General features: G+C 39.0%; 1 protein-coding gene across 13 annotated transcripts in view; it reads left to right on the top strand.

The window, feature by feature from the left end:
* Positions 1-22,280, top strand: part of RYR2 (ryanodine receptor 2) — an 820,811-nt gene that overhangs the window by 507,642 nt on the left and 290,889 nt on the right. For all 13 annotated transcript variants that reach the window (XR_015157121.1, XR_015157120.1, XR_015157122.1 and 10 more), the window contains exons 28-29: positions 14,213-14,421; positions 16,475-16,649. Coding sequence is in view for 10 of the 13 variants with exons in the window: in XM_086382784.1 (XP_086238910.1) it covers positions 14,213-14,421; positions 16,475-16,649 (384 nt within the window). In the remaining 3 variants the exon portion in view is untranslated. The remainder of the gene's footprint in view (positions 1-14,212; positions 14,422-16,474; positions 16,650-22,280) is intronic.

Raw genomic sequence — 22,280 nt, 5'->3', positions numbered from 1 at the left:
CATTGTTTGTCCAAGTTCGATGGTGATGCCATCCAGCCATCTCATCCTCTGATGCCTCTTCTCCTTCTGCCCCCAATCTTTCCCAGCATCAGGGACTTTCCCAGTGAGTTGGCTGTTTGCATCAGGTGACCAAAATACTGGAGCATCAGCTTCAGCATCACTCCTTCCAATGAGTATTCAGGGTTGATTTCCCTTACAGTTGACTGGTTTGATCTCCTTGCTGTCCAATGGATTCTCAGGAGTCTTTTCCAGCACCAAAGTTTGAAGGCATCGATTCTTTGGCGCTCTGCCTTTTTTATACTCCAGCTCTCAGAACTGCATGTGAACCCTGGGAAGTCCTTAGCCCTGATTCTGCGGGCTTTTGTTGGCAGAGTAATGTCTCTGCTTTTCAACACACTGTCTAGGTTTTTCATAGCCTTTCTGCTGAGAAGCAATCATGTTCTGATTTCATGGCTGCAGTCCCATCTGCAGTGGTTTTAGAGCCCAAAAAGAGGAAATCTGTCACTACTTCCACCTTTCCCCCTTTCCCCTCTATTTGCCATGAAGTAATGGATCTGGATACCATCTTCTTGGTTTTCTTAATATTTAGTTTTAAGCCATCTCTTTTACTCTCCTTCTTCACCCTCATCTAGAGGCTCTTTAGTTCCTCTTCTCTTTCTACCATTAAAGTGGTATCATCTGCATATCTGAGGTTGTTGATATTTCTCCTAGCAGTCTTGATTCCAGCTTGTTATTCATCCAGCTTGGTATTTCTCATGATGTACTCTGCATATAAGTTAAATAAGCAGGGTGATGATATACAGCCTTGGTGTACTTCTTTTGCAATTTGGAACCAATCTATTGTTCTATGTCCAGTTCTAACTGTTGCTTCTTGTCTCATATACAGGCTTCTTAGGAGACAGGTAAGGTGGTCTGGTATTCCCATTCTTTTAAGAATGTTCCACAGTTTGTTGTGATCTACACAAAGGCTTTAGTGTAGTTAATGCAGCAGAAGTAGATTATTTTTGGAATTCCCTTGGTTATCTTATGGTTCAGCGGATGTTGGCTATTTGATCTCTGGTTCCTCTGCCTTTTCTCAATCCAGCTTGTACATCTGGAAGTTCTCAGTTCATGAGCTTCTGAAACCTAGCCTGAAGGATTTTGAGCATGACCTTGCTAGCATGTGAAATAAGTTCAATTGTGTGGTAGTTTGAACATTCTTTGTCATTGCCTTTCTGTGCGATTGGAATGAAAACTGACCTTTTCCAGTCCGGTGGCCACTGATGAGTTTTCCAAATTTGCTGGTGTATTGAATGCATCACTTTAACAGCATTGTCCTTTAGGATTTGAAATAGTTCAGCTGGAATTCCATCCTCCACTAGCTTTATTTGTAGTAATGCTTCTCTTAAGGCCCACTTGACTTCACACTCCAGGATGTCTGGCTCTAGGTGAGTGACCACATCATTGTGGTTATCTAGATCATTAAGACTTTTTTTTTTTTTTTTTTTTACAGTTCTTCTGTGTATTCTTGCCACCTCTTCTTAATTTCTTCTGCTTCTGTTAGGTCCTTGCTGTTTCTGCCCTTTATTGTGCCCATCTTTGCATGAAATGTTCCCTTGGTATCTCCAGTTTTCTTGAAGAGATCTCTAGTCTTTCCCATTGTATTGTTTTTTCTCTATTTCTTTGCATTGTTCATTTAAGAAGGCTTTCTTATCTCTCCTTGCTATTCTCTGGAACTCTACATTCAGTTGGATCTGTCTTTCCCTTTTTCCTCTGCCTTTTTCTTCTCTTCTTTTCTCAACTCTTTGTAAGGCTTCCTCAGACAACCACTTTGCCTTATTGCATTTCTTTTTCTTGGGGATGGTTTTGGTCACCATCTCCTGTACAGTGTTACAAACTTCCATCCACAGTTCTTCAGGCACTCCATAACGCCTTGAATCTATTCATCACCTCCAACGTATAATCATAAGGGATTTGATTTAGGTTGTACCTGAATGGCCTACTGCTTTCCCCTACTTTCTTCAGTTTAAGCCTGAATTGTGCAATAAACAGCTGATAATCTGAGCCAGTCAGCTCTAGTATAGAGCTGTTTTGGCTGACTATAAACAGAACTTCTCCATGTTCAGTTGCAAAGAATGTAGTTAATCTGATCAGTATTGACTATCTGGTGATGTCCATGTATAGAGTTATCTCTTTTGTTGTTGGAAGAAGATATTTGCTATGATCAGCATGTTCTCTTGGCACAAAGATAAATTATTGTCATTTTTTGGCTACACTTTCAGACATTTATGTATATTCCCAATAGATTCAAGGGATTCTATTAAGGGGATCCCAATCTATTCCCAGTAATCAATTCAAGATTACAGAGTGCCTGAAGAACTATGGATGGAAGTTTGTTACACTGTACAGGAGGTGGTGACCAAAACCTTCCTCAAGAAAAAGAAATGCAATAAGCCAAAGTGGTTGTCTGAGGAAGACTTACAAATACCCACTCATGAATTATTATGAGTAAACCCTCATAATTGCAAGTGTCTTTGTCTTACATCTTTTTGGTGACTGTGGTATCCTATGGAGAACTTCAATCATTAGTAATAGTGTTAAGAGCTCCTACTTTCAAAAATCTACAAACCTTTTTTGTAACTACCTATTAAACTCACTCTTTAATGAACAGTTGGATATATCGAGCACACAAATATTCATTAAGAATGCCTGTGATAGTATACCATTTTCCAGTATTTTCCATGCTTTAAAAATATTTGATTCAACTACTCTATTAGGTATATACCTAATATGCATACGACAAATATCTAGCAATATCTCTGCCTTTTTCTTCTCTTCATTTCTCAAGTATTTGTAAGGCTTCCTGGATGCTGGATGTTATTCTGATGACATACATATTTACATACATATTATTTACAAGTGTAATATAATTTTGCTTAACACATCAGTGAAGCAATATATTAGTATGTCATGCTTCCCTACTTTCTTGTGACTTATATGAATTTCAAGAAGGAAGAAAAGCAGCATCAGTTCAGTTCAGTTCAGTCTCTCAGTTGTGTCTGACTCTGTGACCCCATGGACTGCAGCACGCCGGGCTTCCCTGTCCATCACCAACCCCCAGAACTTGCTCAATCTCTTGTCTATCAAATCAGATATGCCATTTTTGGGTTCATATTACTTTCATATTTCAAATCATCCTCATTTCCATTTGATTTTAATATGTAGTTATTGAACATCTACTGTGCTTAAATTCAACAATGAATGAAAAAGTTTTGCCCTCAGGTAGATTTCATCATAGGCAGGGAAGATAGACTAAATTGTTCACACTTTTGTGTGATGTAAGCATTAATCCCCAAGTATCCCAGCAGTGGTTTAACTGAGCTGTCAGAGGAATCTTAAAGAGATGTATTAGTTATCTCCTGCTGTGTAACAAATCCCTCCCTAAAATTTAATGGCTTAAACCAACAAACATTTGTTGATCTCAAAGTTTCTATCTTTTAGGGATTTGTGAATGGATTCTTTGGGCTTCCCAGATGATGCTAGTGGTGAAGAAGTCGCCTGGCAATGCAGGAGACATAAGAGACGTGGGTTTGATACCTGGGTTAGGAAGATCCTCTGGAGGTGGGCATGGCAACCCACTCCAGTATTCTTGCCTGGAGAATCCCATGGACAGGATCCTGGTGGGCTATAGTCCATGGGGTCAAAAGAGTCAGATATGACTGAAGCCACTTAGCACATACACACAAGTGGATTAGTCAGGTGGTTCTGGATCATGGCCTTTCTTGAGGTTTGTGTCAAGTCCACCAGGGATGCAGTCATCTGAAGACTTCAGTGGGGCTTGGGGACTTGCTGCTAAGACAGTTCAATTGCATAATTGTTTGTTAAAGGACTCAGATTTTCTCTGTATATTGGCAAGAGATCTAAGTTCCTTGTCATGAAGACCTCCTCACAGAAATACTTCAGTGCCTTCATGTAGCAGCTGGCTTCCCCCCAGAGTGAGTAATCTAAGAGATAGTGCAAGAAAGACGCCTCAATGCATACTGCAATGACTTCTACCATATTCTGTTTGTTGGAAGTGAGTCACTAAATGCATCTCACACTTAAGCCCACAGTTTTTGAAGAGAAGTGTGACAAAATATTTGGAGATGTGTTCTGAAACCATCTACTTAGAAGAATCAGTAGGAATCAGTCAGATTCATTTGTTCAGACAGAGGGAATAGTGTGTGAAGTCTTGGCAATCAAGGAAAGACTGCACCTGGGAATTTTCAGCAGGCTTTGCATGGCTGAATGTCAAGTGGAGTTTGAGAAGTAGAAGGAGATGAAGGAGAGAAGGCAGAGACTGAAACAGAAGGTTTTTCTGCTGAAACAATCACTCCATTTCTCTTTGGAAAATGGGCTGGATATGAACAAACTGAAAGGTGGGGACAATAGTTTGCTGTTGATGAGGAGTGTTTTGACACTTCTGAACTTGTTTTGGCCTGAACTTAACCAGTACTGGGCATAGAAAGAATAGGACAGACTCGTTTGACATTTAGAAATAGAATCAGTAGAAAGATGAAGGAGGTGTCTGGAATGGTTTTGGAACAGTCAGAGATGGGAAACTGAGGAGACTCTGAGTTTGGTTTTAAACATGTTGAATTTCAGTTTGAGTTGTGTTTGAGACATCTGTACACAGCAACCAAGACTCAGTTTACACACACACACACACACACACACACACACACACACACGTGTGTATGTGTGTAGCTGAGACCTTTGCTAGAGAGAAAGAGAGGATTACATTTTTCCTTTTTTTATTTTTTTAAATTTTATTTTATTTTTAAACTTTACATAATTGTATTAGCTTTGCCAAATATCAAAATGAATCCGCCACAGTTAGACAATTTTAAGAAATGCTTTCTGGTTCTAAGAAAAAGAACCAGAGGAAAGGAGAGGTTGAAAATAAAGGAGAGGAACTTGATGAAGCATGATCTGAGGATGATTAGGGGTGGGGAAATGAAATTTACAACACAGGTAAAAGGTTTGGCCTTATATAAAAGAATACATACACCGCTAAGCTTGATGGGGGAGCAGTAAGGATTTAAAAAATGCAGTAAACTCTGTTATGGAAAATCAAGAAGCTGGGGGAACTGTTACTGTTTAGTAAGAATTTTCTGTCGAAATATTAAGTGAGGTTATTTGCTACGAGGGAAAAGTGAAAGGGTGATGCTGTATGTTAGAAGCCTTGGAGAGAACAACAAAGATTTACTGAATGTAGAATTCCAGTTGACTTTCCCTTCAGCACTGTGTATATTCATCCCATCGCCTTCTGGTCTCCATGTTTTCAAATGACACATCAGCTGTTTCGCTTATGAAGGATCCATGTATGGGATGTGCTGCTGCTTTCTCCGTGCTTCCAAGATTCTCTCTTTCAGAAGTTTGCCTATGATATGCATTGTGTGTTTCTTTGAGTTTATCTTACTTGGATTTTGTTGAGCTTCTTGTATCTGTAAATTAATTTTATTCACCAAATTTGAAAAATGTTTTGTCAGTATTTAAGTATTCTTTCTGCCTCTTTCTCTCCTCTCCTGACATTTTCATTATGTGTACATTGTTAGGCTTACTGCATCTGGCAGGTCTGTAAGACTCTGCTTATTTTTTTTTTTTTTCTTCTATTTTTTTTCCTGCTTTACATACTTAATAATCTCAGTGGATCTTTATTCAGATTCATTGATTCTTTCTTCTTCCAGCTCAAACCTGTTGTTTAGCCCCTCTAGAGAATTTTTAATTTCAGTCATTATAATTTTTAACTCCAGAATTTCTATTTTTAAAGTAATTTCAGTCTCAATTTATAATCTCTATTTGATAAGACATTTTTCTCATACTTCCCTTTAGTTTTTTAGACAAGATTTCTTATAATTCTTTGAATATATTTGAAATAGCTAGTTTAACATTTTTGTCTAAAAGTCCAGTGTCTGGGGGATTCCTCAGTGACAGTTTCTATTGACTTTTCCCCTCCATATATATAAAACATACTTTCTTATTTGCATGTCTCACTATTTTTGTTGAAAATTGAAAATTTTAAACAATAAAATGAGGCAGCTCTGGATTCTCCCTTCCTCCAGGATTTGTTATTATGTTTGTTGTAATTGTTGTTAGAGTTGTTGTTACTTGTTTAATGAATGTTCTTAACTTGTTCTCTAGAGTTTATTCTGTGTATCATGTGTGGCCACTGAAATCTATGGAACATACATAAGAAAGATTCATTTTCCAATTAGAGGAATGATGTCTGAGTTCACTGTTACAGAGATCAAAATACTAAATAGGGATTGGTGGTAGAAAGAGCATTCTTGCCGGAGGGGAAGTGTACCTGATGTAATTGAATACAGAAAGAGATGAGGGAAAATTGATTGTCAAGTTAGGCTAAGATACAGAGTGTAAGTGGGGACAGAACAGCAATAGTTGGAAATAGAAGGATTAGGCTAAAATACGGAATATTTTGAAAATCCCAGCTAAGAAATATGGTAAATTTGTATGAGAAATTCTAGCCTCAGAAAGTTTTAAAGCAGAAGTTTGATTTGTGGTTAGAGTGTTCAGTAGCACTAAACTATGACGACAGTGGAAAGGAACAGATTGGAGGGGGAGAGTGCTTGGAGAGAGAGACCAGTTGCGAGGCTTTTGGAAAATTGTGATCTTCAGAACAAGGATGGTGAAAAATGGAAATGAAAAGATAGATGTGAGATGGTTTATGGAATGAAGCAAAATGTCTGGTGATCACTAAGATAAGATTTAAAACTTTCATTTGTAATTGGCTATACTGTTTTGCTGACATCAGAAAAATTAACAGCATAAGTTTTTTTTTAACTTTAAACTTTTTATTTTGTATTGGGTTATAGCCAGTTAACAATGTTGTGGTAGTTTCTGATGAACAGCAAAGGGACTCAACCATACATTTTCATGTATCCATTCTTCAAACTCCCCTCCCATCCAGGCTGCCCCATAACATTGAGTAGAGTTTCATGTGCTATACAGTAGGTCCTTGTTGGTTATCCATTTTGAACATAGAGTGTGTACCTTACCTTAGGGCATGATATTTTTGTTAAAATTGAATCTGTTGTTGTTCAGTCGCCCAGCCATGTTCAAATCTTTGCACCCCAGGGACTGCAGCACACCAGGCCTCCCTGTCCCTCACCATCTCCCAAAGTGTGCCCAAGTTTATTACTGCATTGGTGATGCCATCCACCCATCTCATTCTCTGACACCCTCTTTTCCTTCTGCCCTCAGTCTTTCTCAGTACCAGGGACTTGTTCAATGAGTTGGCTGTTCACATCAGATGACCAGAATCCTGGACCTTATGTAATTCATCAGGGTTATAATTTATTTTGTTAGTCAGCAGAATGCTGATTTATGTATTCCAGGATGAATATGAACTGAGTGTTGAAATTGTGCTATCTTTGGAGAATTGTCCTAAATAATATTTTAAGATATTTGGAAAAGTCATTTATGCTTATTCATTACAAGGCTTTATCAAGATTTGAATTGCTTACTTAGAGACTATACCAGGAAGTTAAAAGAATGACTGATTAATATCAATGATTTTTAAAAATTAGTTAGTAGATATACCTAAAGGATTCTAGACAAGTGTAAAATTTTCAAGAGACTAGCCTGCCTTCCAGTTTATTATAAATAATGTATACTTTTAATCTATAGTTAGATCTTGACTGCCCTCTAGTGGTGTGTCTCTTAGTGTATGGTTTAGATGCTGCTGCTGCTAAATTGCTTCAGTTGTGTCCGACTCCGTGCGACCCCAGAGACAGCAGCCCACCAGGCTCCCCCGTCCCTGGGATTCTCCAGGCAAGAACACTGGAGTGGGTTGCCATTTCCTTTTCCAGTGCATAAAAGTGAAAAGTGAAAGTGAAGTCGCTCAGTCGTGTCCGACTCTTAGCAACCCCATGGACTGCAGCCTACCAGGCTCCTCCATCCATGGGATTTTCCAGGCAAGAGGACTGGAGTGGGGTGCCATTGTAAGTAGCTATTGCAGGTCCTATTTGAATGGTCATTGGTGTTTGCCTTCTCGGTGGTAGGATCTCTGGGGTACAAGGAACACAGTATATTATCAGACCTTGCCCTTAATCTTAAAGTGGTTTTTAAAGGCCTAAATTCTGAATTTTTTCTTTGAGTAGCCTTGATAGAGTACGATGGGAATTTATCTGCTGTTCATTTTTTAAAATGTCAATTACTATTGCACTTATTATAACTGTGTAAAAATCATTTATATAACATATTACATGAGCTAGAAATATATGAATATAGAGTGTTTAAATTCAAGCAAAGAATAACAATTGCATGTTTGGAGAAAAGTTCTGTATTTTGACAGTGATGCTGCTGATTAGCTATTTGCCAGCGTTCCTGTGTCCAGGGCTCAAGAGAGTCTTTGTTCTTAGATTCAATTCAGCAGGTACTTATAGGGCCTACTTTTGTGTTCAGCTGCTTAATGTTTTAGGATATGCAACAGAAATTTGTTGCAGATTGCCTGGGTGTGTATGTATATGTATGTGTATATATATATATATATATTTTAATGCCTGTGGATTCAGATTTCCACTTAGTGATTTTATCAAGAAACATAATACTGATCTGTTTCTTCTTTAAACCATGATTGCAAGCTACTCTATACTAATGTAAGAAAATTAGAATATAAACTGAGTCATATGGACATTTGGAGGAAAATCCGTGAAGCGTGCAAGTCCTTTGCATGATGTATCTATGAACACCATGTTCACTTCAAGTTTAGTTGAATGCCATCAATGAATGTAAGAATAGTGCAGCAATTATGACCCAGAAATTCCACTCCTGGTGTATGTAGCTGAAAAAATAAAAATACTAATTCAAAAAGATACAAGCGTCCCAGTGTTCATAACAGCATTATTTACAGTAGCCCAGATATGGAAGCAACTTAGGGGCTTCCCTTGTGGCTCAGCTGGTAAAGAATCTGCCTGCAGTGTGGAAGCAACTTAAGTGTCCCTGTTGACTCAGACGGTAAAGAATCTGCCTTCAATGCAGGAGACCCAGGTTCAATCCCTGGGTTGGGAGGATCCCCTGGAGGAGGGATTGGCTACTCACTCCAGTACTCTTGGTAGAGAATTCCATGGACAGAAGGGCCTGGTGGGCTACAGTCCGTGACACTAAGTGTCCATCAACACATGGATGGATAGAGAAGATTGGTATAGACATGTGATGGTATATTACTCATAAAAAGAAGAAAATTTTGCCATTTACAGCAACATGGATGCACTTGAAGGGCATTATACTAAGTGAAATACGTCAGAAAGACATATATTGTGTGATATCACATATGTGTGGATCACAATGAATTGTGGAAAATTCTTAAAGAGATGAGAGTAACAGACTACCTTACCTGTTTCCTGAGAAACCTGTCTGTGGGTCAAGAAGCAACAGTTAGAACTGGACATGGAACAACAGACTGGTTCCAAATTGGGGAAGGAGTACAACAAGGGTGTACATTGTCACCCTGCTTATTTAACTTCTATGCAGAGTATATCATGCAAAATGCCAGGCTGGATGAATCACAAGCTGGAATCAAGATTTCCAGGAGAAATATCAATAACCTCAGATATGCAGATGACTCCACCTTTATGGCAGAAAGTGAAGAAGAACTAAAGAGCCTCTCGATGAGGGTGGAATAGGAGAGTGAAAAAACTGGCTTAAAACTCAGCATTCAAAAGACTAAGATAATGGCATCTGGTCCCATCACTTTATGGCAAATAGAAAAGTGGAAGCGGTGACAGGTATTATTTTGTTGGGCTGCAGAATCTCTGTGGACAGTGACTACAGCCATGAAATTAAAAGACACTTGCTTCTGGGATGTCTTTGACAAACCTGGATGACATATTAAAAAGCAGAGATGTCACTTTGACAACAGAAGTTCAGAAAGTCAAAGCTATGATTTTTCCAGTAGTCATGTATGAATGTGAGAGTTGGACCATACAGAAAGGTGAGTGCCAAAGAATGCCATCGATGCCAAACATCAATGATGTTTTCGAACTGTGTTGCTGGTAAAGACTCTTGAGAGTCCCTTGAACTGCAAGGAGATCCAACCAGTGCATCCTAAAGGAAATCAGCCCTAAATGTTCATTGGAAGGACTGTTGCTAAAGCTGAAGTTCCAATACTGTTCGCCACCTGATGCGAACAGTCGGGTCATTGGAAAAGACTCTGATGTTGGGAGGGATTGAAGGCAAAAGGACAATGGGGCAGCAGAGGATGAAATGCTTAGATGGCATCACAAATTCAATAGACATGATTCTGAGCAAACTCCAGAGATACAGAGGACAGAGGAGCCCGGTGTACTATACACAGTCACAGAGAGTCGAACATAATTTAGCAACTGAACAACAACAGATGTCTGGAATCTGAACAAAGTAGTGAATATATTTTTTAAAAAAAGAAATATACTCACAGAAGTAGAGAGCAAAGTAGTGGAGAAAGAGAAGGCGGGAGGAACAAGGTGTAGGGGTAGGTGATTAAGAGGTACGAACTACATGTATCAAATAAGGTACAAGGATATATTGTACAGCACAGGGAATAGAGCCCATTTTTTATAAGTGGAGTATAACCTTTAAAATTGTGAATCACTGTTGGACATATATACAGTGTTGTACATAGACTATACTTCAATAAGAAAAAGAATACTACAGCAGCTTGAGGTCAAGAAGAAAAATGCCAGGATGAGCAAATTCTTCATCATTGCCTCTTACTGACCCAGATTTTCTTTATATTCCCCCTATTTTTATTACCTTTATTAGTAGAGAAGATTAATATTGAATCTTAATATCAAGAGAAATTTGTAGTAGGATTTTAAGGAAATTATGTAGTTGTTATATTTCTGTATCAGATTTCCCAATGTATTTGGACTTAAACTAATATTAAAATTTATTTGGCTCTTTGAGCACACTTTGCATTTTGTGGAGTCCGATCCTGGAAACTTAAAATAGGAAAAAGGACCCATGAATTTTTCAGTAATCTAGATTTCTAAAAAATGGAATATTCCATACTTAGGAAATTGGGAATTTAATCTGTTAGTCCACATGAGAATGTAATAAGTATGATTGTATTTACAAATGTCAGCATCACTAAAAATAAGGATAAATATGTGAGGGCATTTTATTTTGCTGACACGTAATCTCCCAAGGTTTGTGTAGTTCCTTGATCGTATTCTGTACCTCCATGATGCATTTCAGGAAGATTACAAGCATGGCTTAAAGAAACAATGGATCGGTGTTCTGTTTTGGGGAGACACTGACAGGAAATGTGTCGTTTCCTTTTTTTTTTTTTTTTAGTACTATGACATTTAGAATTATCTTCTTAATAGTAAATTTTCTTGTCCTTGAAAAGTAGTTTACTATTCAATCTTTCAAAAATATTTCAGTTTCTAAATAATAGATGTGAGAAATTTTTACCCTTCACCGAGAAGGTAAAGGTGAAGGTTTTTCTCATTCAAGTCCTTTTCCACTCCTAACTTGAATGTATCAAAAGCAAGCCTTTTCTTTTCAGAGAAGGTTGTACATGCTGTCTGCTGTATGCTGCTGCTGCTGCTAAGTCACTTCAGTCGTGTCCAACTCTGTGTGACCCCATAGACGTCAGCCCACGAGGCTCCCCCGTCCCTGGGATTCTCCAGGCAAGAACACTGGAGTGGGTTGCCATTTCCTTCTCCAATGTAGGAAAGTGAAAAGTGAGAGTGAAGTCATTCAGTCGTGTCCGACTCTTAGCGACCCCATGGATTGCAGCCCACCAGGCTCCTTCGTCCATGGGATTTTCCAGGCAAGAGTACTGGAGTGGGTTGCCATTGCCTTCTCCAGTCTGCTGTATAGAGTAGTATAAATGCCTCATTTTTAAACTCAAAGCTATGGTTTTTCCAGTAGTCATGTATGGATGTGAGAGTTGGACTATAAAGAAAGCTGAGTGCTGAAGAATTGATGCTTTTGAGCTGTGGTTTTGGAGAAGACTCTTGAGAGTCCCTTGGACTTCAAGGAGATCCAACCAGTCCATTCTAAAGGAGATCAGTCCTGAATACTCATTGGAAGGACTGATGTTGAAGCTGAAACTCCAATCCTTTGGCCACCTGATGCAAAGAGATGACTCATTTGAAAACACCTGATGCTGGGAAAGATTGAGGGCAGGAGGAGAAGGGGACGACAGAGGATGAGATGGTCAGATGACATCACCGACTCAATGGACATGAGTTTGGGTAAACTCCAGGATTTGGTGATGGACAGGGAGGCCTGGCATGCTGCAGTTCATGGGGTCTCAAAGAGCTGGATATGACTGAGCGACTGACCTGAATGCATCTATTTTTTCAGGAAGATGTTTGAGTGTCTTGCATGATACGAGTGTGTGACTTTTGAGGCTTCACTGTTGGACACAGGAGATTTGCCTGGAGCAGACTAGGCTGTTAGGTGTGAGCATGTGTGTGTATGTAGGTGAGGGGAAGAAACAAAATATTGTTTATTCAGAGATTTAACACAGTTTTTGAAAGGTTTATCATATATAGTTCCTCTATATGCCCTATAATCATCATATAATCATCAAAAAAGAATAACTGATCCTTTCATTAAACCAGCCCCTATTATGGCCTAGAACCTCTTTAGTTCATTTTTCTTTTCTTCAATCTAATCTTAAATTGTTAAAGATGATCTAACTGTGTGTTAATTGGCAACCTGTAGAGCTTACTGAGCGACTTCACTTTCACTTTTCATTTTCATGCATTGGAGAAGGAAATGGCAACCCACTCCAGTGTTCTTGCCTGGAGAATCCCAGGGACGGCGGAGCCTGGTGGGCTGCCTTCTATAGGGTCACACAGAGTCGGACACGACTGAAGCGACTTAGCAGCAGCAGCAGCAGCAGCAGAGCTTATCTTGACTGTTTTTATTTATTTAGCCATATTAATAGTTCAGTTCTTATTAAACTTTTATTAGTTATAAGGTCTTTCCTAACTTGAGAACAGATGAGAACTAATATGTAGCTGGTATCTACTAATTCCGTGTCAGCTGCTAGAGGCAGAGTGGAAAGAACACAGTCTGTAGCATTTGGCAGCTCCCAGATTCTGCCGTTTGTTAGTTGTGAGATGTAGGTCAAGTCACTTAAATTTCCTCCTCTGTATTTAACCTTGATCTTCACCAAGCTGACCATACCCTTTGATATCTGTTCGGGGGACCGATGTCCTCATGCACTGTGAATTCCTAGGAAGCGACGATCTTAAAGTTATCCTGGCTCCAGGTTCCCTGGTCTGAAGTTTTCCCTGGCACATCCATCTCATGTACATCTCATTTCCTACAGATGTTTTTGCCCTTCACACGGCACTAATCCTGATGTTGGACTTGACTCTTTTGTTGTTTCCTCAAATCTCTTAAACACAGCATTGGTATGTGTAGCACATAACAGTGAAGATGTAGATTAGAGGAAGACTTAATGCGCTTAGCCATTCTGTCTGTGAAATTTATCAGTGGTTACTGTTCTCTGTGAATGTTGATCTCTTTCTTGTTGTTTTCTCTCTTTCCTCCTCACTTCCTGGCTGATTCTTCCCTCTTTTCTCCAACCCAGAAATGTCTATTTCTTTCTTTCTTTTTTTTTTTAATTGGAGTATAATTGCTTTTCAATGTTGTGTTAGTTATGTTGAACAATGAAGCCAGTAAGCTATATGTTTACATATGACACCCCCATCCCACCCCTCTAGATCATCGCAGAGCATCACGCTGACCTCCCTGTGCTATACAGCAGCTTCCCACTAGCTGCCAGTTTTACACATCGTAGTGTATATATATGTCAGTGCTACTCTCCTCATTCCTTCTACCCTCCTCTTCTCCCACCATGTTGACCTCTTTAATTGTCTTCTTCCCATTCATGCCCTTAAGTGCATCTCATTTTCCAGCACCATTTTGGTTTCCCTTACCAAACCACCAAGTATCTGATAAACTTTTTTCCAAAGGAAAAAAAAAAAAACTTAACATCATCTGCTCTTACAGAGTTAGTGAAGTTTAACCACCAGTGACTCCAAAGGCAGGCCTTCTGTATACTCTGCACTTGATCCAGCTGGTTCCATCCGATGTGAAAACACTTTGTTACATGTGAATCAAGATGAGAAGGTGTCATTAGCGTTGTTCCTGTAGGTTATGTGGTGTCTGCCCTCCTCTTTCAATTTCCCATCCAGTGATCACCAGAACCCCTTTCCATTCACAGCTGCCAGAGCTGAAGTGTGCAGCGGCACGGGAGAGAGGTTCCGCATCTTCCGTGCTGAGAAAACATATGCTGTGAAGGCTGGAAGGTGGTATTTTGAATTCGAGGCGGTCACTGCTGGAGACATGCGAGTTGGCTGGAGCAGGCCAGGGTGTCAACCTGATCAGGAGCTTGGCTCAGATGAACGTGCCTTTGCTTTTGATGGCTTCAAGGTGAGTCCGCTTTGCTGGGCACGAGACACGGAGTTTGTAGGTTCCTGCCTTTGTAGGCTACTGTGCACTAAGCATCAGCACGCTGTGAGCTCCACACTGCCTCACTGCACTTCCACTGGTTTTCCTTTTCATGGTCCAGCTTCCCAGGTGGCTCTGTGGTAAAGAATCTGCCTGCCAATGCAGGAGATGTGGGTTCAATCCCTGGGTCGGGAAGATGCCCTGGGGGAGAGGATGGGGACCCTCTCCTGTATCATTGGCTGGGAAATCCCATGGACAGAGGAGCCTGGCAGACTACAGTACTTGGGGTCACAAAGTGTCAAACACCAACCGAGCACACACACGTAATATTAATATTGTGCTTTCCTGAACCCAAACTCAGAAAATAGTTTCTAGGAGAACTTCTGTCTATGTAGTCTCAAAACATTTTGAGACATTTTGAGACCCCTCACCCTGTGAAAATTCAAGACTATTCAAAATTTAAGAAGTAAAATATTCTCTGTCATCTAAAAAAGATGAATCCCTCATCTATCAAAAGCATTAAAAGTCTATATGCTAATGCAAAATATATCCATTTGACATAGCAATTCCATAGAAGGAATTTATCCTCAAGCAATAATTAATGATATATATAAACATTTAATAGCCATAGTAATGCTGTTTGTTGTTTATAATCACCAAAAGTTTCCATTTTCAATGTTATGAGTAATTTTAATTTTTTCAGTTTGATGAAAGCTGGTAAGTTTCTTCTTTTTTGGTACATTGTTTATTTGTACATTATATAAATATTGAATGTTTACTTTTTCTGTATAAAATATTTTAAAATTAAAAATATGTATATATGGACATAACCACACTAGAAAATAATAGTCAGTTTTGGTTTATAAAGTTTTTGATATTTTATTCTTTTATCTTATTTTAATTTGCTAATTTTCTTCAGTAAATTTGTATTCCTTTGGAGGGAGCTTTTTTCCTAATTAAAGGAAAGAAAATTAAAATAAATCAGCAATTGTGAAGATATTTGACATTTGGGTAGCCAGGTGTGTGTCTAGGAAAGCATTTTTGGACTAGAAATCAGTATTGTGTCTTCTAGGGCAACTGACCCATTTTGTTCTGAAATGTTACATTTCTTGAGTCCTATTTTCTATATCAGATAGAAAAATTTAACACTTTTTGCTACTTAATTTGGTTAAATAAATTTTTAAAAAGTACAGTGTATTACACTTTAGAAAAATCATTGTTTTGCAATGGTGAATATATTCTGTTATATATCAGTTTACAATGAAGATGATACATAGGGGAAAATAAAAAGATTTATCTGATAAAATACTATAATTTTGTATCTGTGAATCATTGGAATATACTTACAGATTCAAAGGTCATATTTATCAAGACTATGTTTCAAATGTATTTATGAGATTTCGCCTGTGTTACAGATAAAGCAGTGTTGACATATATATACAATTTTTGGCTTATTATTTCAGTAAATATCTTAAGAATATTTTTAAGTTTGATTCAAACCCTTTCTCATTTTAGTATATACTAAAATGCTTCTAGTTTTCTATTTAGCTAAAATGTGAGTGCCACTGGTTCCAAGAAATGGAATTTTATTTTGAAAGAGTTGAAAATTGGAATGTAATTTTCAACGATCGGTTCCCAGCTGATTCTCTGTTCATAATTCCCTGTATTTGGGGGAGTGGAGAAAAACAACTCATATCCTGGGATGTGTTCACTGTAGTGAGAAAAATAAATTTCGAAAGACACAGTTTTTCTTTTAACAGAAAGGATATAGGGTTTGATTTTTTAAAATAATACACTCTTAAATCATGAAGTAGCATTTGAGTTTTTCTCAACATTCAGTGACATATGATGTTAATGTCAAGGATTCAGAATCCCTGGGTACCTCCACATCACTTAGCGAGTTGCTGTAGACAGGTGAGCTGACTACATTTCTTCCACCTGCTGCGTTCGTACAAGGGCTGCTGTGAATCGTGCCAGTAGCGGCGGGCGGTTGCTGTTCTGGCTTTTTCTGTGACAGTGACTCTTCTGTCTCCAGGCCCAGCGGTGGCACCAGGGCAATGAGCACTATGGGCGCTCTTGGCAAGCTGGCGACGTTGTGGGGTGTATGGTTGACATGACAGAACACACCATGATGTTCACACTGAATGGTGAAATCCTTCTTGATGATTCCGGTTCAGAGCTGGCTTTCAAGGACTTTGATGTTGGTGATGGTAAGTGTACTGCATCTTGTGTCGTTTTCAGGTTGGGATACAGGGAAGCTCTTTGTTCTGATGCCTCTTTACCAGCCATCTCAGTTTGAGGGTGAGCGAGCAAATGAGTTGCAGCTGTAAACCACAATGGTGCCCATAAGGTTTATTGGATCCAAAAGCCTTGAAATGACTTAAGCAGAAACTCTGTATTTCAGAGCTAGGATTCTGCTAAGGCATAAATGATTTTTATGAATGCGAATAAGAAAATACAATGGCAGGCAAAGGATAGTTTTCCACACATGTTAAATGTTCATTTGGAACTCCTTTGTTCAATCAGCTGCTTATAGCTTCTTTTCTTTCATTTCAAAAAATATATCGAAAGCCTTCTAGGCCCTCTGCTGAATTCTGAGACGACAGGAATGAAACATTGTCCTACCGTCATGCAGACAATAGTTTAGCAGGACAAGTTTGCACCTGCACAATTTCTATTCCATGTATAAGTTCTAAAATAAATGCAGAAAATTCCATGGAAGCACAATGCAAGGTAGAGATACCTCTGCCTGTGGGGCTCTGAGATGACCTTGAAAAGGGTTGTAAGAGAAAGTCAAAGCTGTTTGTAAAAGAAATGAGAGGGTAGGTGTTTTTCAGGACAGTACTTCCAATGGGGTGGCCACTGTCATAACATGAGGTTCTTTGAATTTATATTAATTTAGAAGAAATAAAGTTAAAACTTGAGTTTCTTAATGGCACTTGCTACATTTCAAATGCTCAACAGGAGCCTGTGGTTAATGGTGCCTAATTGAACAGGAGAGATACAGAACATTTAAATCATCAACAAAAATTCTATTGAATGGTGTTAATCTAGAGCATATAAACAAAATAACCTAACACTGTTTTTTGTTTTTCAAAATGACTGAATAGATCCTATTGGGGCTTCTCAGGTGACACCAGTGGTAAAGAACTCACCTGCCAATGCAGGAGATGTTAGAGATACAGATTTGATCCCTGGGTCTGGAAGATCCCCTGGAGGAGGGCATGGCAACCTACCCCAGTATTCTTGCCTGGAGAATCCCATGGACAGAGGAGCCTGGAGGGCTACAGTCCATGCAGTCAAAAAGAGTTGGATATAACTGAGTAATTGTTACTTGACTATATTAATTTATGTATATATAGTCTTGGATTTTAAGATGTACCTCAATCAATACTTTTAACAGTCTATAAATTTCTCACCAATCCTTAAAAAACCTTAGCCAGTTCATTATTTGCATTAAGTTCTATAGTTATTCATTAACTGAGCTTTTGAACAGGTGTGCTGAGTCATGTCAGACTCTTTGTGACCCCAAGGATTACAGCCTACCAGGCTCCTCTGTCCATGGGATTTCCCAGGCAAGAATAATGCAGCTTATTACCATTTCCTCCTCCAAGGAATGTTCTTGGCCCAGGAATTGAACAGGTAAGGCCATATTTTTCAAGCAGGCATGACCCAGGGATTTGAGCGGGTGTGACCATAGATTTCAAACATAGATTTGTGAAAATAGTAGGAATTTTGCCTTTTTATAACTTGTTTTGAATACCTGTATCTCTGGGTAGTGGATGAGACTGATGTTGAACGTTTGGCCTCTGTGCTGGTGCCAAATTGAACCTCTGAGACAGAGTTTGGGGTGAAGTAGAAAATAGCATTATTGCTTTGCAAGCAAAGCGGGGCACAGTGGGTTCCTTCCATCAGGAGGATGTGGTGAGGAGTTTAATGGTGATTGGTTATAGGGTGGGGTTCCTGAGATCAGGGTGTGTGTGCATAGCGCCTGAATTTCTTCAATCTGATCTCAGGTAATCTGATGAGTATCTCTGGTTCCTTTAATCTGGAGTGCAGAATGCTGGCATCCTCCATTTGCTGGGGGTTTTGGTTCTGTGAAGAGTTGAAAGATATTTTTACGTGTGTCTTTTGAGGTAGAACCTGGACCCTGTCCCAAGGCTACACTATTGTTTCTTGGCTGTTCCTCTCTTGTCTCTGTATCCCCTCCCTTTCCTGATTAGCAACTGTTCAAATCTGCCCTTTGGAACTTGGGGTAGTTCAAGGAGGCCACAGTCTATTTCGTACAAACAAGAAATAGAGGACAAGGAAAGGATTCCAGCTCAGAAGCCCCGCAGGGTGCTCCCATTCTTCCCTTAACCTTCCATCACCTATCTCCCCTCCTCTGGTTTTGTTTTTGGGATATGAGTATCAGCATATCACAGGGAAGGTGAGAGAGGGTGTTTTTTTCTGTGTAATGTCCATACTGTCCAGTACTATGGATATAACCTGAGGTTTTATTTCTATAATTGTTATTTTAAAATGCTTGCTTATTATGCTTTTATTATTTTGAAGTTAAATTTTTAAAATGGCTTTGTAGATTTTGCATGTTTAATTTATACCACATAGATTCATAGAATGATGTTAGAATTATAAAGAGCTTTCTGATGAATTATCTTAAAATTCTGTGGTCCATTCATTGGATTATTATTGGATGTGTTAGAAAGTATCCTTTTGGTCTCCAAAGCAGGTGTTAAGTTTTATTTAGCCATGACCGTTAACTTTGTAAGGGCTAGTCATAATTTTAAACTTTCTGCCATTAAAAGGACTACAAAGCTTATCCATGCCTGTGACTTTCAAATGCTTTTTTTGGAAGTGGAATTTTCCCTTTCCCTTCCAATTTACTTTACATAGCTGCTTCTTTTTTAAAAAATTGTTATTGGAGTATAGTTGATTTACAGTGGTGTGTTAGTTCCTGGTGTACAGCAAAATGAATCATAGATCCACCCTTTTTAAAAATTCTTTTCCCAAATGGCCCCTTACAAAGTACACTCTACTCAATACATAGCTTCTTAAAAAACTGCAATGGAACTGCTTTGGGTAAAAGTATAATATGAGGCCCTGAGTTGAGCTCTCTAACTTACCTATCACCACTGAGAGTGAGCCCTCGGGATGTCTACAGCTCAAAGGATTATATTAAAAAAAACCTTTAATTTAGGTCAACCGGAATATGCTGTGGTTGCTAAAGTATTAAAAAGGTTCATAAGTGCTCTTTTTCAGATTGTTCTTATACCTACCTTGTCTTTGTGTCTGTCCCGTGCTTGATTTGGTGTTTTTAAAGATCCCATAATTTCTTTTTGTTTCTGCAGAAATAGCTTAGTCACATGTAAAGCAATCAAAAGGACTATGTAATAAAATGGACAGAAAGTTTTCTCTCTATAAAACATATACACATATGTACACATACATGCATATGCACACTCTGCAGATCCCTATCTGATCAGCTCAGTAGACAACACGGCTAAATATATTTTGATGTCTCTGCCTTTTGTATAGTTTACATAGCTGAAATGATGGCTTGACCAGTATAAACTGTTTCTAGATAACATCAAAAGGAAAATTACAAAAATCTTTGAAAGACTGATGGGGTTATCCAGTTACATCCAGGTGGAGATATAGCCATCCAGTTAGTTCAAGGTGAGGATCTGGTTATTTCATAAAGGTGCAATTGAGGCTTTTCTAAAAGGCTACAGATCTCTTTCCCAAAGAGAAACTGCACTCTCCCTCAGTGACCACAGACTTGACCTTAAAGCTTGTATGTGATTTGAACAAAGAACAGATTGCTGAGACATACTGGCCTCTGGTAGAAGAACAAGATCTGTTAGTCTTTTAACTCCCCTCAAAGGACCAGGACTTACATGCTTAAGATCAAGAGTGTTACAGAGCTGTAGTCCTGGAGTGGAGTTTTCAGACTTTAAAAACTATTTCATCTATGTGGCAGATCCTCTTTTAGGATTCTTCCTTCGATTTGGATTAAAAAAAAACATCGCTTCAGAGCATCTGTAGATAAAACGAAGAGATTAATTGAATCTTCATTTTTCAAAGAGTCCTCTGGCTATCATGTCAGCTGAGGAACAGTGCTGGCAAGTGCAGTTGCTGTCCCTGGTAAGGTTTTCTGTGCGTTCTTCCTTGTCTCTTCTCACCGTTAGACTGACGAACATTCAGGATCAAGCTTGGGAAGAGACCAGGAAAAGAGGTAGCAATACCCTCTATTGCAGACAGAATGCTAAGAGGACCACTTAGAGTCCTGCTCCCTGGTAGACATGCCTTGTATAACCCTCTCTTCTTGAGTGCGGGCAGAATCTGAATGTGATGAGGTATAGCTTTGTGATTAGGCGAGTAATCTGTTGACTTTAAGCTAACCCAGCAGAGATTAACCATATGAGCTCGACCTAATCAAGTGAGCCCTTAAAAGAGGTTGGGTGCTTCTTGAAGTTGGAGAGATTCAGAGTATGAGATAAAATCTCCCAGACTTGAAGGAATAAACTGCTCTGGTATGAGAGGACCACATGGTGCAAATCTGAGAACAGCCCATGGTTGCTAACTCACAAGAAAAAGGGGATCTTGATCATACAACTTGATCGCACAACTACAGAGAATTGAATTACTTTAACAACCAAGGAGCTTGGAAGAGAACTCTGAGCTTCATATGAGAACGCAGTCCAGTCAGTGTCTTGATTACATTCTTATGACACTGACCAGAGAACCCCAATTATGCCGTACCTAGACTTGCTGACCTATAGAACTGTGCTATGCTTAATCACTCAGTTGTGTCCAACTCTTTGCAACCCTGTGAGCTGTAGCCCGCCAGGCTCCCCTGTCCATAGGGATTCTCCAGACAAGAATACTGGAGTGGGTTGCCATGCCCTCCTCTAGGGGATCTTCCCAACCCATGGATCGTGCCAGGTCTCCTGGATTGCAGGCAGACTGTTTACCATCTGAGCCACCAGGGAAGACCTATAGAACTAGGAAATAATAAGTGGACATTATTTTAAACTGCTATTGGTGGTGATTTGTTTCACAGCAATGGAAAACAAATTAATTGACCAATACAGTTTTAGTTTCAGCTGAGCTTCCTATCAAAAGGCATCCTTGGTGCCTGTCTATTCAGAATAGAACAGGAATTTATGCATGCTCACTGCTCCACCTCAAGCATGTCTCTTCATCAGGGATCTTTAGATATATTCCCCCTATCCATATCCAGTTAACTAATCAGGAGTTATTTTTTATCATAAATCGTCTTTCTCATAACATAGCAGATGTTCTAACTTCTACTCACAGAGGCCTAGTAGCCAATCAAACTAAGATGCGTGCTGTATAGCAGGGACCTGAAAGGAGGTCTCCTGACTCATCCAGAGTCTGTTTCATCTTACCAAAGGCAGAGTTTATTCCATATCAAATTTGGGACTAAAGTTTTTTTGTTTTTTAAGTGATAATTTTTATATGGAGCATTTCTTGATGCACTTCCTCTGGAGACCAGTGGAAGTAATTCTTACCATAATGGACAAGAACAGGGCTAGTGGAGAATAAATATATTTTTATATATCTTAACAACATTGTTCTTTTGATGCTTTACTAGCCAATATATTTATGTCTGAGCTGACATTCTCTATAGCAATAAGAAGAAGTTATGAAGATGGAAAAATATCCCAAGTCAAGTATGGCACAGATATAAAGATGGGTAGATGTAAGAAAAATTTAAATATAGAGTATTTATAAACTCTTTTAGTACTTTAGTATAGTCTTGTGTTAAAAAGTGTCTATTCCTGAACTGATTTTCAAACTTTTAATATGACAAGGAA

This window comes from Bos grunniens, chromosome 28 (assembly GCF_055505025.1).
Source record: "Bos grunniens cultivar Pamir isolate PY7600 chromosome 28, Bosgru_T2T1.0, whole genome shotgun sequence".
NCBI classification, from domain to species: Eukaryota; Metazoa; Chordata; class Mammalia; order Artiodactyla; family Bovidae; genus Bos; species Bos grunniens.
Note: the sequence above shows the minus strand (reverse complement) of the source record. Positions and strands in the feature narration are given on the sequence as shown.